The sequence below is a fragment of the Barbatula barbatula genome (genome assembly GCF_947034865.1).
Source record: "Barbatula barbatula genome assembly, chromosome: 3".
In the NCBI taxonomy this organism is placed as follows: domain Eukaryota; kingdom Metazoa; phylum Chordata; class Actinopteri; order Cypriniformes; family Nemacheilidae; genus Barbatula; species Barbatula barbatula.
Genome location: NC_136764.1, coordinates 5602566 through 5621692, shown reverse-complemented (window position 1 = coordinate 5621692; position 19127 = coordinate 5602566). Strand labels below are relative to the sequence as shown.

Genomic DNA, 19127 nt, shown 5'->3' with positions numbered 1-19127 from the left:
CTTTAAGGAGATTTTCACTTTGTGTTGTGCCTAAAACATTCTCAACCGCAGTAAAATCACATCTGTTCTTGCTTCAACACATCATGGGATTAATCACAGGTGCTGTGTCAGAGGTCATACCTTGATAGCAGTAAGCATCGAAGCGTGCGGCTTCATCGATCAGTTCTGCAGGTGTAACAGTTCGGACGCCCGGTTCAGCACCCGCACACCCTGAACTGACAGACGACCTCACGCTCCCATCAGCCAACCAACCGCCCTCACAGTGCTCCAGTCCAGACGTCCAGGACAGATAAAGCTGCCCGACGGTCGCCAGCGTGCCGCCCAACACCCGACAGTGAGCCGCCGCCTCAGAGTGAGTCAGTTTGTCAGGAACAGAGACAAGAATCACTTCACCTGGACATTAAGAGAAAGAAAAAGACACCCGGTGAACATGATGCTTCAATGGGTGAGATATGGGTAAAGCAGAATGTTTAATGAAACTCTCATAGTGGCTTCTGAAGACGATGCTCAAGTCATCGGATCAACGTGATGATGTGATAGTGGCCATTGTGACATCCATAATGTAAAGGCTTTCCTTAATTTCTACTTTTGTTTAAAGCAAGAAAAGTCATTCACGTTTCAATAGCAACGTAATAAAATGAATTAAATAATTTTATTTTGGGTGTCATTTACAAGATATTTGAATGCTGATTATACATCATATATTTATTATGTGTATTATTTTCATATATTTATAATACTTCTATAACAATTTCTTAAAAAACGTGATTTGCTTGCAGTTGGCAACGGGTCATTACATCCTTTTATAGCCAATGTTAGTATTACAAACCTGCAGAGAAAACATTTGTTAAAAAGATTTCAGCTCAGTTTAAGGGACTGCACTTTTAAAACACTTTCTCTATACATTTCGGAGCTTAATGGCTTTTCAAAATGTTTAATAAAGCATACAAGTTATAAATTATTAGAATTAAAGTGAATATATTAAAGATAAACCTTTAAACCTTTTGAAGCGTGTGAAAGCAGATATATCTATTAAAATGTCCTTATTTACCTCCAAAAATACTCCTGAACACTTGACTATGGTTTGACAATCCTTACATTCGAAAAATCTAACTTCAATGATATTGAACCGTCTGGCTTATGTCTCATTTCTTTTTGTCACTTTCCCATAAACTCACCGTGCGTCTCATTGGCGAAACAATACACATCAAACAATTCAGAAGGGTCCCGTTTCCCATAATTCCTCACCCCGCGAGAATATTCTGTGTGTCCATAGCAACCGAGCTCGGGTCTCTGAGTGGGATACCTGCAGTGAAGGGACGAGAAAGGTAAAATCAGACAAAATATGTGCAATGTTGCAAATCACTGGAGCGAGATATCTTTATGCAAATAGTGTCGGCATGCAATGGCAAATAAATCATTTTTGTGCAATATTATAAAAGATCCTCATAAGAGCTCAAGGTGAAGCGTTTTCGTGTCCTTTATCTGCTTTAAAGGGATTGTTCACCCAAAAGTGACAATTCTATCATCGTTTACACGCCTTTGAGTTGTTCCAAATCTGTGAAATGTCTTTGTTCTGAAAAACACAGGGAAAGATATCGGGAAGTATGCGTATAACCAAACAGATCTCGCCCCCCATTGACTCCCATAGTAGGAAAAAATTAAACGTCCTACATTCTTCAAAATGTCATCTTTTGTGTTCAACAAAACAAATCCTATGGTGATCAATGAAGATCGAGATCTGTTTGGTTAAAAGCATTCTTCCTAATATATTTTTCTGCGTTCATCACAACAAAGACATTTATACAGATTTGTAACAAATCGAAAGGTGAGTTAATGATGACAGAATTTTCATTTTTGGGTGATGTATCCCTTTAAGCACTCAATAACACGGCTCCATTCAAATGAGTTTCTATACGATGGTTTCTTGAATTGTCAACATCAACAGAAAAGAAGAATTTAAATGCTAAAAGCGGTTGTAATACAACTCATTTAAAATGATTGAATTTTTTTTGTAGCTGTGTCTGACCTGACAGTCTGATCTTTCAGCCAGCCGGCTGCGCAGCTGTTCATGCCCGAGTGAAACGCCGCCCACAGCTGCTCCGGGGTGGCAATGTGACCCGAATTCTGCTCGCACGCCCTGACCGCATCCTCATAGGAGAGGGAATATCGGTCCGTCGGCGCTCGGTAATGAAACACAACACCTAAAAACACACAAACAAACAATGATCAACTACAATCTGTCGGACCGCACGCAAATGCAATTGAAATGATCAGCCTTCAGTTCTCTTTTATTTTACTTTTCATGGTTAATGAAAAGGTGAACAATCAGACACCCATATAGAACATTTAAATGAAGTGTTTAAAGAGTCCATTGGTACAGATCAATGAGTTTCATGACATCATACTGCACTTCAGCTGCTCATCAGATTCCAGACTGTGGAAAACTAAACTCTATTGGCTGTTACAAGTGGGAGGAGCTAATGACCTGTCTTAATGGAAATTACATCACCGACGCACATTTTAAAGACCTTATGAAAGACAAACATCTTTACCGCAGATGCAGTTTTTTTGTGAATGATTTATATGCAGTTTAATATCATCTCCATCATTAAAGCACCTGTTTCAGTAATGAAGCAGACAAGTCGGCTCAAACAGCCGTAACTCTCGGGAAATCCATCAAACGCTTCTCATTAAACTGTTAATGATGACAAGGAAACCGGGCTGAGAAAAATGTAAATGAAAATGATATTAGTAGAATGAATCAATATAATGAAGGGCTAATTGATTCACAGCAGATTTCTAGACTGTTATGAATCAGCAGATCTCCCGAACGTTCATCTGATGTTGAAACTGACCTTCAGGTTGACGTCTCTGAAGTTTCGACATCTTTTTGAGTCTTTAACCATTTGAGGTCAAACTGTAGCTATACCTTTAATAGTTCAATAGTTTCGACATGGCTTTAAAATGAAGTGCAGTCAAGAAAGCATTAAAAACAAGAGAATTGACAATAAAACAAATATAGCCTTCAACACTACGTATCTACTTTACTCTTATACCAGAAAATCTCAAGAAAATAATATTTTTACTATTACAGTATTCGGAGGGGCCAACTTACCTCATTGCATAAAATATAGTGAATTATTTCTGGGAATTTTTATAATGTGTGTTTAACCTTCTGTTCACTATATCACTACAATGCAGACATCTTTTTCACTCAGTTTTTTACTTGGTTTTTCAAAACAATTATATCAAAACCTTTAAAACAAGATATATTTGCTAAGGATGAAAATTATTATAGTCTTGCTTTTAGATAAATCTAAAACATAATTTTAACTAAATGTTTGCCAACAGGGTGAGCAAAATAATGTTATTCAACATGAAAATAAAAGAGAATCTCTAAGTAAGAAATTTGTCTTTGTTCTGTACTTGAGAAGCAAAATGACATTGAGATATCAAGTCTTGTTTTAAGAAACAAAGATCCCGATAAAGTTTATGCCTCAAACGAGAAGAAATATATCTTCCAAGAATTAGAATTAAGTTTCATCTCTTTATTAACATTTCCAAAAAAAATGTCATACCCCATTGAGAGATTGATTTAAACGTCTTTTCTTCAATGAGTTTTTTTCTACAGTCAGGATGTAAAAGCTTGTGTTTTTTTTTGTATCTCAAGATAATATGTGGGTAGTTGACAAATAGATGTGTCCTTTGATGTAACATCAAAACAAACAATGAAGATAAAACTATCTTATGCAGTTTTATATTCTTATATCTAAAGAAACATAATTTGATTTAGAGGTCGACCGATTGACCGCCCCTATATTGAGGATTTTTAATGAACCGGCACGGACTGTGCCGCAAATAGGCCGATTAACAGGCAGGTGCATACGTGAGCAGCTAAGCTTTATTGTGAAACACGTGATGCTGCCTCTTGCAGCAAACAGATAACCACCAGAATAACACTGTGATGTCCCCCTCTGCATGCTAACCTTTTAACTTCTTAAAGTAATCGTATAACTTTCCACGAAAACTGTAAGATTTAATTCATTTTATCCTTCGTTCTTAATCCAAACTTTTAAGTATTCAGCCAAAGTTGAATTCCTGATCGGCCAAACATATCGGCAAATAAATCGGCATCATATATCGGTCATCGGCGGGGCTGATTTCTAAAATCGTCCAGAGAAAAAACAATATTGGTCGACCTCTAGTGTTTCTTCATGCTTGCTATGTCACACCATAGGACACATGTATTTGCCAACTACCCTTATCTTGTTTTCCAACAGTAAAATTATGTTTTCCAGTGCAACAGATCTAGAGTAAATATCTCACCTGTGATTTCCAGGTTCACCGTATCTTGCTCATATTTGTCTCCCAGGGCGACGTGACAGCGGAAGGTTCCGGAATCATTGGAGCGCAGGTGCGAAAGCTCCAGCGACGCGTTCAAAGGGTTGGCAGAGTATCCGGGCAGATTGACCCGTCCCGTGTACGCCTGGTGTACCCTCACCACCCCGTCCCGGGCGGACAGAACCGTCCTCTCCCGATCTCCTGAGCCTCGGGTCCAGTGAATATATGGGCCGTGACTCGGAGAGAGGTCAGGAGATAGGGTGAACACACACGGCATGAGAGCTGAGCCCGCTAATGGCTGTCGCAAAGGAAGATGAGTGACTTTCCGGACAGTAACAAGAGTCTCCGCTGTTGAGCCTATGAAAGGGAGACAAATGAAAACAGTTAAACCGACTTTTACATAACATGTTAGAAACATTATCCAAACATACTGTTAGTTACTGTCATAACCGGGGTCAGCTGTGGCCTAGTGGTTAGAAAAAAATAACTGGAATATACAAAACTTTGCACAGAGATGACAGTAAATATGCTTTGTAGCTGCATTTGCAATGAAATGTATGGCACAATAACAATTATATGAGCAATAGCTATGGCCTGTGAAAAACTGACAGATTCAGCTGCACAGCATACGTGAGGCAAATGATTGCATAATTTTTGGTAAAGAAAACTACAACAATCATCAGTTCACTGCCTTGCCATCTCCTGAACATATACAAACTCCCGAAGCCTGCCCGCTCCCCTCTTTCTCTCTCCTGTCTGAAGCTGGTCATTGCTTCTAATCACACAACTACCTGTCTGCCAGATCCCGTTCCCACCCATCTCCTTCAGGCCATCTCTCCATCGGTTGTGCCCTCTCTGACCCACATTTTGAACTCTTCACTCACCACTGGTACATTTCCCGCCGCTTTTAACGAGGCCCGTATAACCCCGCTACTGAAGAGACCCACTCTTGATCCTGCACTGCTAGGAAAGTACAGACCAGAGTATCTCTCCTCTCCTTCCTCTCCGCAAAAACCCTTGAGCGTGTGGTAGCTGACCAGCTCTCCTCTTTTCTATCAAAGAACAACCTCTTGGACAGCAACCAGTCTGGTTTCAAGAGTGGTAATTTCTCAGTCATCAAGGCCCTGAGACTCGCAAGGGTGGCCTCTAAATCATATGCACTCATCCTTCTGGATCTATCTGCCGCTTTCGAAACTGACAACCACCTCATCCTCCTGTCGACCCTCAAGAAAATGGGTGAGGTCTCTCAGCATCTCCGTACAGGGGTACACCAGGGCTCAGTTCTTGGACCGCTTTTCTTCTCCATATACACAATTTTCACTCTGGATGAAGGACTATCACTTGCAGCTGAACCTTGCAAAAACTGAACTGCTCATGACACCCGCTCCCAAAGACTCAGCACGACCTTTCCATCCAACTAGCTTCATCAACCACTACTTCTTTCAGAATGGCCAGAAACTTGGGAGTGGTAATTGATGATCAGCTGAACTTCACAGATCACGTTGCCAGCCCCACCATGTCCTGTAGATTCATCCTCTACAATATTAGGAGAATTAGACCTTTCCTGTCTGAGCATTCTACGCAAGTTCTTGTCCAGGCTCTTGTCCTGTCCAGACTGGACTATTGCAATGCGCCACTGGCTGGTCCAGCTTGTACAACCAGACCTATTCAGATGATCCAGAGCGCAGCAGCAAGAATGGTCTGAAGAGAGCGCTGAAGAGAGCGCACATCTCTCCTCCTTTCGTCAGGTCGCATTGGCTCCCTATAGTCGCTCGCATCCAATTCAAAATGGCTCTTGGCCTACAAAACCACCACTGGTTTGGCATCCCATATCTTCACTCGCTAATACAGACTTATGTACCCGCCTGATCCCTGCGCTCAGCTATCGAACAACGTCTTGTGGTTCCGTCCCACAAAGGGAAAAAAATTGTTGTTCTTTGTTGCACAAATTGCTTCTATTGTTTTCCCCTTCTTTGTAAGCCCCTTTGGATAAAAGCGTCTGCTAAATGACTAAATGTAAATGTAAATGACTAAATGAAACAGATTCACATTAAACCAACCGTATCCAAATCAATGCAGCCATTGTCCTTCGCAAATTAAAATCTGTCAGACACAGCGTGAGACACACACGCATACATCAACAGAGCAGCACCTGCAGCAGTTTACACCTCTCGGCTCTCAACATCCATAACCATGGTAACAGCTGCTCGGTAACCAGGAGAGACGGGGGAGGGGCATGGGTACTTTGGTTCGATAGAGAAAATCGGATTCAAATGAACTGAAGTCACCAGCCATCCAAACACTCAGTGGCACCAGATATCCTATTTCAGGTTTAAGGTTTAAAAGACAGAAAATCTTAACCTGGAAATCTAACATTAAAGTGATACTTTAATACTCTGCTAAACAGAATTTCCATTTTTGGGAGAACTATCCCGTTAACACAATGACAAACCTGTGTGTATGTGTGTTTAGTGACTGTGAAATCTGTCCCTCAACACATCCATTACACTGAACATGTCACACTACGACACATCTTAAATCAGTTCGAAATCGAGAAAAACATGTCACGTGTGAGTGTCTCCAACAAACAAAAGAGAAGACTGAGCCAAATACATTTAGTCAAAAGACACCAGAGGAGGACAGATCGCCTCAAAAAAAACCAAAAAATCTGTTTGTGCGTTACTTTTGTTTAGTAATTTATTGTATTTCTTTAGCGTGTTTTCGTCACAAATCACACAACCGCATGCCTTTCCCACACCTGCGTGTTTGTTGCCGTGTTCATTTGAGTAGCTTCTCCAAACACAACCCTACACATAAAAGAGCCCAACATGACCTGACTCTGTAACATCTGCTCGACAGGGGGCGGGTCTGAATGTACAGGGGGCATAAATCGTCTGGGCGGGGGGAGTGACGTCCCATCATTCTTCAGAACGGCCACCCGTCGTAAAAGAGTCTAATGAAGAGAGCGCGGATGGAAGCGGCCTGGACAAACAGAGCCGTGAAAAGCATTATGCGGTCGGTCACACACACACTGAAGCGTTAAAGCTGTGAGAGGAAGCGGACGGGTCACGTGAAGCCATGCCTGACTGAGATATTCTTCTAACATGAATTACAGCAGTGAGCGCAGACAACAGATCTGTTCTCAACACAAACAACATCTCACAATATGAAAAACGCAAACGAACAGTGGAAAACAAAACTCTGCTGCCTGATTGTGGCATTCACACAACGCCGGACAATTCACATCCAAGATGACACATGCTGTCCAAACAAATGCCGGAGACAGATGAACACAAGTTTTTATTCAGCACAGCGCTGTATAATAGAGTCCTAAATCTACCCACATGAAGAGAAATCGCAGATTATGTCTCTTACATATCAATGAGATGAAATGCAGAGCCGATGGAAAGCTTAGCTTAAGTCTCATCTCACATAGTTCTGCAGAAATCTCACAAACGTCTCCATTCTAGATTAGAGAGAGTAACTCACCGCAGCAGGAGAACACAAGAAGAACCACCAGAACCTCAAGACCACCGGCGCCGAGACCCATCATCCTGCACCTGCGGAGAGAGAAAGAGACAAAACACTTCCTTAGATATCCGCTGTACTTCACCGGCGAATGGAAAGTAAATCTTTTAAAGGCAGAATAACAGCAAATATTGTATCCCGTAAATTCGTGATCAAAACATTCATTACGCTCATATATTTTATTTATGGATTGAGCATGACATCATCTGAAAAGATGAAAGATAACAAGTCACGTATTTAATATGGCACGCGTGTTTCTCACTCAATACAGCCAGAAACATGTTACAGTAGAAAGAAAATGACGAATAAATAGTTGATTTTGTCATCCACTCGTGTCTCTATCTCATAAAATGTCTTTTGTCACGTTGCTTCTTCTTTCGCCATCGTTTTCTCCATGGTCCTTCATCCAACACATACAGTCAAACAGCCTTAAACCATCAGACATTAGATATCAAAAACTCAAAAGAATCAAATGTATCATGAATCATTAAAAGACGCACACACACAGTTTCACTGGTTTTAGGAGGAAGATAAAGGAGAATATAAATATTAATGGCGCGTCAGGAGGCTATAGTGAGAAAGGATTTCTTTATTCCAACACTAGCCACCAGTCCTACACACAGTCTCAGAATAATAATCAGCTTTCTCTCTCTCTTCTCACTCTCTCTAACAACTCTTGCCTTTCATTCTTTGACTTTTCCACCACTGTATCACAACAGTACCCTTAATCTCTCTCTCTCTCTGTGGGTGGTCCGTCTTGGTGGGCTTTCTTCAATCCTGCTCAAAGTGCAAATGTCTAGTTTCTCTGTCTTTATTATTGTCTTGAAGCCTAAATACACATTATTGCACATCCACACGGCAACACAAACCCAGAGCACATTCCGCTAAAAACACAAAACCAGACGTATTAAACTTTAATGCATAAGTCATGTTGTAACCTCAGATGGAGGGATGACTCTCAAATTGTGATTTTTTTTTGCCTTTTACAGTGGATATTAAATATATAGGCCATACATGAGTCATATCTAGAGATAAGAATGTCGCAGAGACTCGGTGTGTATGTAAATAATTCTGCTTTATACCCGTCACCTACTATTTAGCCTTTTATTGCTTTATGATTTCTTCTCTGTATTATTAAGTTATCTTTTTGTGATTTTTTCATGCAAAGCTGCCTTAAAATAAGAAATGAAAACGCCCGGCCACATTACTCTAATGGTGGTCCACAGCAACCCATCGACTGCACAGAAATGCGCTAAAACGCTTCAAGAACCTGATCAAGCACATTCATGCTAAACACGATCACGGCCATTCAGATAACTTTATATTTATTACAGGATGATATTTTTCTTATTTTACCTTTTTTCTAGCACTTTATTTTCATACGACATTATAGTCTGTTGTTATTGTGTTGTAATTTTGTCTTGTCAATACCTTACTGCAATATTGTAGGAAACACAATTGTGCCAATAAATTCCCCTAAAGGAAAACCTAACCCAAAAATGAGACTTCTGTCCAAATCTGTATACATGTCTTTGTTCAAAAAGCAAAAAGACTAGTAAAAAGAAAAAAATGGTAGTCAAAGGTTTCTACGTTCTTCAAAATATCTTCGTGTTCAACAGGACAAAAAAATGGTGACCCAGAAAGATCAGTTGCAAACGTTCTTCCAAATATCTTTCTTCGTGTTTATTCAGAAAAAATAAATGTATACAGGTTTGGAACAACTTGAGTAACAGATGACCGAATTTTCACTTTTGGGTGAATTATTCCTTTAAATTGAAACGGTGAAGCAAAAAACAAGAAAAACGAAAGTGGGATCAAAACGTAAAGATTACTCAAGGATTCTGCCGTCATTGAACTTATCTAAAACATTTTCTCCTTGTTGATAAATCTGATAAACCAATATTTCCGGACTAACACCTTTAAATGTGTAAATGACGTGACATGGTCATGTGAAACGTTTAGTGTTCTGAATGTGTCTTTTTTTAGAGGCATGGGAAGGTCGTGCACCTGCTCTGTTTGAAATGTCAGAGCGAGCGGCTTCTCTCTGTACTGTAAACTCAAGGCATTTAGCATTTGAATTCCCGAGGGATACAGCGGGGTCTTTGTCCAGAGTGATTTAAATCCCATCGGTTAGCCATCGTGCATTTTACAGCCGTAACAAAGACACGGCTGAAGTCTATTCACCAGAGCGCCTCTAACCAGACACATTGCTGACATTAACACACTGAAACTATACAACAAAAACTCTGTGCTTCTCTAATAATGTGTCATGAAATATGTGACCCTGGACAACAAGGTCAATTTGTCGAAATGTAAATGTTTACATAATCCGTAAAATGAATAATAAAGCTTTCTACTGATTTATGGATTGTTAGGATACTGTATGACAATAAATGGCGATACGAGAGATACGACCGTTTAAAAAATATAAATATTGAGAAAATTGCCTTTGAAGTTGAAACTGTAGCAGGCCAACCACTCACAAAAATAACGTTTTTATATATTTAGGGTAGGAAATTTACAAAATATCTTCATGGAAAACGATCTTTACATTGATGTACATTATCCTAATGATTTTTGGCATCTATAATTTTTGACCCATACAATGTATTTGACCTGAAATGTTCCCGTGCTACTTAAGACTGGTTTTGTGAGAGTCACATATTGCAAAGCTAACAACACAAATATGTTCATACAGCACGCAAGCCCCTTGGTGCATTGTGGGAGATTTTGTGAGCCACGGACCAGCTGAAACCACAAGAGAAAGAAAATGAGCAAATGTGCAACGGCGACCCATTCATCTCAATCATGTCCCATTTTGAGTCTCTCACCAAATAAAGAGATCTCACCAAAGTCTCAAATTGTGCTCGGATTCTCCAAGACGGCAAAGTCTGAATAATGGTATCGATATGACGTCGTTTCTCTTTTATTAGTTTAATGTGTGAAACAATTGATTGACGGTAAGATGTTTGTATTACTGTAAATGTCAGACGGGTTTGTTTATGTTTGTGTAAAGATGTCTTTCTCAACAGCGGGTGATATGATCAGGCATATCAAGTCGAAGAATAAGTGAATGAATTAAACTGAATCACATTCGGCAATTCTATCTCATTACACCTTCATGTTTATGCATATCAGTTTTATTGACGGTTACATCGGACACGACCCCCAGTAAAGTTCCAGTCTGTTTTTGGCTAAAAATAGCATACTGTTTATAAAAAAATAATTTCATTTATGTTAATATTCATTTGTATTATTATTTTACTGTATAAGGATTGTATTAATTTAACAATTTTCTTGTGTGTTCATAAACTATTTGTCGACTGGGTCCTGTAGTTTGGTCGCATTTAAAGAAACCGTATGGTACATCTACAGGCCTTTTATTGTTTGTAACGTGTGCCGGCAATTCAGATGGGGTCACAAAAATGTGCAGTAACGTTTGTTTATGTTGTTAAAATGAAACCGTCTATAAGAATATTTGATCATACTGGTTTACTTTTATAAAGTCTTATATTTAAGTTATATCCATATAATCTAGTTGATGATGTCACACAGGTGGTCGAGTAATGAAGTCTACTAATAAATACGTTCAGAGAAAATTAATGTCAAATTCTTGCTATAACATACAAAGGCTAATTTTGTTATCCTTTTTTGTTCCCTGTTTTTTTATTTCACGATATTTAATTCATTCATAAGTTTTCTCGTCACTCCGCCAAGGGATTCCCCAGCGTCCTAGAGCAGGTAGGTTCATGGGTATGGTAAACCACACAACATTGCTCTCAGACTGTGATCAAACCAGTTCATCTCTCAACAGCCAGAATCTGTGTGAGCGGAATAAAAGTACCAAAAGCCCTTTGCATGACTAACATCTGAGATGAATTCACGTCTCCTGAGAATAAAACCGAGTTTTAATTCCTCCTGGCCTTTTATGATTAAATCAGACAAATTGCTTTTTGAGCCCAACACCCTGATCTCCCTCGAAACACATTATCATCATCATCATTTCACAGTTCATGTTAGCAGCTCAAAAAGAGTTTCAATGTTTTCAAGTATAAAGAGTTTCATTTTGAGCTTGTGTCTGTCTCTTCGTGTCAATCGAGTTCATCTGTACATCTGAGAGCAATTGATGAGCATTTTGCTGCTCTCTAATGTCTCTTGAAACTCAAAGAGGAACAGAGAGATCACAATGATGAACAGCCTCTTTCCAAAAGAACACCTGTCTGCTGTTCATCAATCGAACACAAATAAACACAGCGTGACATTTAAGAAAAAATAACATACACCTCGGGTCCAACGGGAGTATTGAAGACCGTGCGTAAAAAATTGCTCTTATATTTGATAAACAAACGCAAAAATGTACCTATTCTAACCAAAACAAAACTATTAAATAATACGAGACACAACAACATCAATCCAGATGATAAAGAATCCAACACCCGAAACTATGAAGCATCTCTACAGTATTTTCGATTGTAGCTGGTCAACCTCACAGAGAACTTTACCGAGAAACGAACACATTAAAGTTTTCCAGCCACTGCCCAAAACTCTTTCACGGCTCACAAAACAAAAAAACAAGACAAGAACGTGAAATAACGAAGCTAAAGCGTCTGTGTGCCGGGAGTGAGGGATGAATCCAAGCAGAAACAGACAGATTGACAGTCAGACAGCTGAAGTTATGATCATCATCACTCACTTCACTAACCCTTTGTTGATGTATGTCAGCGTGTGTTTTTATTACAGCCGTCGACTGATGACTGCGAGCTCAGGTGCTGAACATCTGACTGTGGACCGGCTGGAAAATCAAGCGTTAATGGGGCGTTTGGTTGCCACGGTTACTCTGGAATACCAGGACACCTAAACTAACCACGAAAACATTCTCCATTGTCTTTAGCATATGATGCGATTCTCATCCGCTGATGTGAGTGTCTGTTCAACATCCACAACAATACCTTACATTGGTTTCATAATTTCACTCATTTTTTCAAACAAAATTTGAAGTTCTTTCATTTGTGGCGCTGAATTTGGCTTCGGAGAAGATGTACTGTAAATACAGTCGTGTTCTGTCAGTCAAAGCACGCTTGAATGAGCTTCATACCAACATCTGTCTGAGGGGGGTTGGGAAAGACCTAGAGACATGCAGGATCTCTTTCTTTTTAAACGTTTTTAGGAAATCGTTCAAAAACTGAGGACTTGGTTTGAAGAATGTCTAGGAAAATGTTCCTAGCTGTCTTTTCTAACAGATTTTTTACACTGAAATAAATTATTGATTATAGTGAATAATTCAATAAATTTAATATCAACTTTAATATTTTTCATATTTATATTTTATGTTGACTTTTCTATTGAGGCAGAACCATGATGTTACCATTGCATTTAAAACAAACAAAGATGCAAATAAACAAACGTTGGTCTTATAGCATCTCGGTGTGAAGAAAATGTGGAGTGAGTGAGTTAGTGATTTATTCTCTATTGTTGAATAGATGACATACGGGAGCTGTCCAGTGCTGAAGTACACTCACTGCCTCTCATCATACTTCTCATAACAATTGCTGCACTATACCGTCTACAGAACATATGAAGATATAACTAATAGCAAATTAACACAATAAAACACAATAAAAACACGATAATATGATAAGAAACATGATTTTTGGAAATAAACTCTTCTGATTTTAAAATGTACTTTTTACAGTACATGAATATGTTTAGGTAAAATTATCGTTTATGTTTATTCTGTGAATTACTAACAACGTTTCTTCCAAATTAAAAGAAAAACATTGTTTCTATTTGCACTTAAATGGAGAAAATGAAAACTGGAGAAACACTTGAAAATAACAGAAAAAAAACCCTCTAAATCTTTTCAGAACTCAAATACTCCAAATACAACAAGCTCTGGTTCTTTTGATAAAAAACACATTCATGTATTTAATATTTTTATGTTTGTATAGTCTTTCAAATTGCTGTTGGATGACTTTGTCATGTTTGATTTTGTTGAAATTCAACAGACACTGGACTGGAATGACCACAATACATCTAGAAATACGGATTAATGGCTGGAATACAAACAATCTGAACAGATTTTTATCATACACTTGCATTGTTTTTTAAAGTTTCAGATAGAAACACACTAGCTGATCAAATCTGCAGACTGGCTCAGACTTTCTGCGACGTGTCTAGACTGAAAATCTGGGCAAAATCTGAGCAAAAATCTTGTAGTGTATTTTAGCCTTAAACTAAAATCTGGAATGGTCTCTACTTTTTTTCCGCAGCTGTGTGTGCAACAGAACATACACATTTATAGTTCGGATGTGTCTGTATCCCACAGTGCAATGCAACTTCACTATAGAAGCATTATTAACACAATTTTCAATTATTAATCTTCTTCCTGACTCATTATTCAAGTCAAGTTTATTTGGCGTTTTTTACAATGTTGCATTGTTTCAAAGCAGCATTTAAAGCTTTGTACACAGTAGATAAATGCTAAATTAATGTATACCAGATGCCGCTCAATGAATTAAACAACCAGATGGTTTCAGTGGCGACAATATAAACAACCGTAATGTGGCCCAAACTCGACTTCCGGTAGACCTCCGCAATGAATCAATAACTGTTGAGTAGTTTTAATTGAATTGAATACAATTAATATACGATAATATTCATCTGAATTCATATGACTATGAAACATCTATAGTGAAGTCAAGTGACAACAATGTACCTCACTGCTGTATAAAACATATATCATTTCGCAATGCTTCACATACAATTAGAAGGCGTTTCATTTGATTCTCTTGATTCTGAATACAGTCATACAGTCATTACATACCCATAATAAACATGTGATATGTTTATGATGTAGACCTCTTCAAGAAGATGTAAACAAAGCTGGTCCAACACTGGTAACTTTTCAGTGTTTCAACACCGCACAAATGGTTGAACAAAATAAAACCAACTGAACATTTACAACCAAATCAAAATCTTAAACGAATACCGTGAAGATTGAACTATTTATGTAGGATTTCAAGAAAAAGAAAAGTGGTCTATATGTGAATATCTTTCTTTATTTTTCTGTAAAAGCAGCAAAATGTCCAATGATCTCATTACATGACACATCTAGATCAAAACCCACTGGCGAATCCTCACACGACCAAAATTAAGACAAATGATCCCTGAACACAAGAATGATGTCTAGTCCCAAAACTAATTTACTCTCTCTCTCTCTCTCTCTCTCTCTCTCTCTCTCTCACGCATGCACGCACACACACATTCATTTTACATCACAGATCTCAGGTACATCAACCTCAACATAAATCAAAAATCCCCTTCATACATTTTTCAACATCCCTGGATTTATCGTGCACAATACAACAGTTATTCAACAGGAATAATCTGTCACGAAAATGAAATAACTGGACCTCTAACACCACTTTCCAGTCATGTAAAGACACTTTCCACCATTTCATCAACTCCTTCAATTAATTCGTCCCAGCTCTTACGTCGGAGATCCATCTATAGTAAAAATCACATCATCGTGTTTCATGTTGATATTAAAACCACACATGTTTCTCTGCAGTAAAGCCTCACAGATTCCCAACTTCTGCAAACTTTCCAAACGCTTGAGATTCATTGGCCATTGGCTATTCTTGTGCACATGGCATAACCCTGAAACATGCTGGGGGAGAAAAAGAGGGCAGATAACACTTGACTGAACACATTCTGTATCTCACTGACCTCAACATTCTCCTTTGATAGAATGTGAGACTAGAAACCTTGTAAAACATGTGAATTTATGCTCAACCAGACATAACTCATTGTACATGCGAACCTCTAAAGATCTTTGATCCGACAGTGCGTCTCATGTTCGCCAGACGACCGTGTGTTTACACACAAGCTGACACAAGAAAGATTTCCTGAAGGAAACTCGCCATCACAATGCTGGAGGTTGTCAGGGGTTGCTATGCAGTTGCTGGGTTGTTCTCGATGGTTGCTATGATGTTTTCAATGGCTGTTTACCGACTAAGGTCAAAAGAACCCACCCTAACTCTCTATGATATTTTGTTCTCTACAAATACAGTGTGTGTGTGTTTTCTGGATTCATCTACGCATCACTGCAGAAACTCCAGCCTGCAGTACAAACAAATCAATATCAGACCTCATTCATCTGAAGAACCCTGAAACATCACGTCATGAGGATGAGGACCAGAGCAAACCACAGACTTCATATATTAGCACTGTTGTTTGAAGTCACATCGACTCTAGAAATAATCCGACATGCTTTCCTGTAGCTCAGTGGTAAGAGCTTTGCGTTAACAAGGCAAGGTTGTGGGTTCGATATCAGGGGATTGCACATACCTATGTATAAATGTATAGGATTATGCAATGTAAGTTATCCAGTTTGGATAAAAGTTACTTTAACGTTCTTTAAACGTTCCCTTAATGTCCAACGTCCTTTCTGTTTTACAACAGGTTTGTTGTGGAAAAAAGGTTCTTTCAATTATTATTATGACAGGAAAACAAACTGGTGTGTGTGATATGAAGTGGATAAACTGATGGGTAAGTGGCAAGAGAAATGATTGTCTAGGCAATGTTTTATGACATTTCAAATTGCATGTTTGTGTCTTTTGGTTTACGACACCATGATGTTTAGAATAAGGAGTCAGTGAATCCCCACTGAAGAACAAAGACCCATTAAATCGATCCTATCGATTCCCATGACCTGACCTTGAGTCTTCATTTCTCCTGGGTCACCATGACCTGTTCACCCTTCGGTTCCTTCACCCCTTAAACAGCATTTCATCATCATCCAGCCCACCAGCCAATGATTCCTCCTCTTACTATCATCCCAACCCATTTCGCTTCCATTTCAGGGCGTCTTTAAATGCAAATTGGGAAAAATCCCAGTTCACAAAGCATCAGAGGATAAGATGCTGGAGAAGCCGGGTGGGCAGCTGTTTAAGTGGCCCGTGATGCTGATGTCATATCACTGCGGTCGGTGTGTCGTAGCGGGCTGGAGAGGATCCACATGGCCGGCGGGTGCGTGGAGAGGTGTTGAGATGAATATTAAATGCCTGCAGCTGCCGAGGAGCTTGATCGACTTCGGCGCAGAAGACACAGGGGACGAGTTCTTATCATACACCTCTCACCCCAAAAACGCTAACTAACACTCATAGACACGCATATAACATCTGCTTTTATCAAGAGACCTCACAGTTTTCCACATCTGTTCAAGACGAAACCAAATTCAGAAATAAACAGATCTGAGTATTTTCCAAATATCCATTTTGCCATTTGATCCTTTGCAGTTTAGTGTAATACCCTGCAAAACATTTCTAACTTGGTATTTTTGCCAGTCCAAATAACTAAATATCCCAAAATCAACATGCATTCACTTGAGGAGCAAAACGACTCGTTAGATAAAAATATTGATAAAATGAAGTACATTTATGCTTGGAACTCTCATTTGCAAGTCGTCTGCAAAATGAATAAACATAAATATAAAACAAGAAAACATGTCAATTGATGGGGGGAGGTAAACTTAATTAAATAGAGAGCTAAAGCTTTTACCAAACTAACACATATTTTGCCTGTTTAAAAAAAGTGTGTAAAAGACTATCTTGATTAATAATGTTTTGATATTTTTAAGGCGAAACAGGATAAAAGAACAAGGGAAAATATTTTGCAGTTTACAAATTTGACACGTAACTGTCCAATTTGTTTCTAGATGTGTTCATGTAAATACATAAATAAAATTGAATTGAATCGAATACCATGATATTCTACTTCATATTGCTAACAAATGAAATAAAACATTAATTTTGGGTGAAGTTTGTTAAACGTTTTACTCCCAGGATAAATGAATATGATCAAATTTTTTTCGTTGTACAAAATACCTAAACATTCTCAAATCAAGATACATTTACCTGAAAAGAAAAGCGACTTTAAACTCTGAACTAGAATTTACGTTTCCTTAAAATTTATGTGAATAAAGTACTTAAGAGTATTTTTATTATCCCATTGGCAGAGATGAGAAAGAATTTTCCCTTTATCCCATATAACAAAGCCACTCATGCAAGCAGAGAATACAAACACTCTCTCAAAAGCCAGCTTCATGATTTTTGTGAGATTACAGAAAACTGGAGTGTTAAATCGTGTTTATTCACAAAGGATTTGATAGAAATCTGATATTTAACACCCACAAAACCCCCACAGATCACGGGATTCTATATCATCTATACATCAAGCAGCTTTAAAGCATCATGCAGAAGTGTGAGGATTGTCTCTTACCTGAAGTTCTTGAAGTTGTCACAGTATCGGCACAGCCAGACGGAGATCCGTTGAGATCAGATGAGATCAGATGAGACGAGCAGGGGCTCTGGTGCAGAGAGAGCCGGTCCTGATCTCTGCTGGAACGTCAGTCAAATGAATTTACCTCCACATTCAATCTGTAGAACGTAACTGGAGTGTGAAGAATGAAATCAGACCCTGTGCACTGCAGGATAAACACCGGCACAAGAGAGAGAGAGAGAGACAAGCAGATCGATGCTCGACTGTGTGCAGCTGCGCTTCCGTCTACTGGAGAGATCAGAGACAAAAGATGCTGGAGGAGGAAGAGAGAGAGAGAGAGAGAGAGAGAGAGAGAGAGAGAGAGAGACCACCCCCTCCCCTGACCAACCACGAGAGAGAGAGAGAGAGAGAGAGAGAGAGAGAGAGAAAGAGCGAGAGAGAGAGCGAGAGAGAGAGAATTGACCCTATATTTACAGTCAGATTGTTACTGACCCACACATACACGCGTACACACACTCAGCACACACAACAATCCTGTCACTTCTACACATGTGCATTTATAGACAAAAATGATCCGGCACTGCAATGACAAACACACATTCCCTTCCGTCACAGCAAAGAGCAACACACACAAGACAACACAGACCTGCACACTTATTTCTAGGACAACAAAAAAACACAGTTAGTCACACACACACAAGACATTGGAAACCCTCACAAACTACACTCATCTGCAACAAACCAGACACTCACAAGACAACAGAAATACACCCGCACGCACACACAACACCAGAAATAATATACACAAAACAGCAGAAACACACACTCACTCCATCACACACAACAACAGAAACACACAAGCATGCAATCTCGCACACGACAACTGAAAGATACAAAACAAACCAGACAACAGAAACACAACAAAAGTGTAAATCAAGATAAAGACAATAAATCAATACACACACGGAACGTTT

General features: G+C 39.0%; 1 protein-coding gene across 1 annotated transcript in view; it reads right to left on the bottom strand.

Annotated features, from left to right (window-relative positions):
- The window catches only part of ncana (neurocan a), a 34889-nt gene extending 16446 nt beyond the window's left edge, over positions 1–18443 (bottom strand). The window contains exons 1-6 of the mRNA XM_079453628.1: positions 18154–18443; positions 7834–7904; positions 4330–4701; positions 2030–2204; positions 1179–1306; positions 121–393 (exon numbers count right to left, since the gene is read on the bottom strand). Coding sequence (XP_079309754.1) covers positions 121–393; positions 1179–1306; positions 2030–2204; positions 4330–4701; positions 7834–7897 — 1012 coding nt within the window. The 5' untranslated portion in view covers positions 7898–7904; positions 18154–18443. The remainder of the gene's footprint in view (positions 1–120; positions 394–1178; positions 1307–2029; positions 2205–4329; positions 4702–7833; positions 7905–18153) is intronic.
- Positions 18444–19127: the final 684 nt, after the last annotated feature.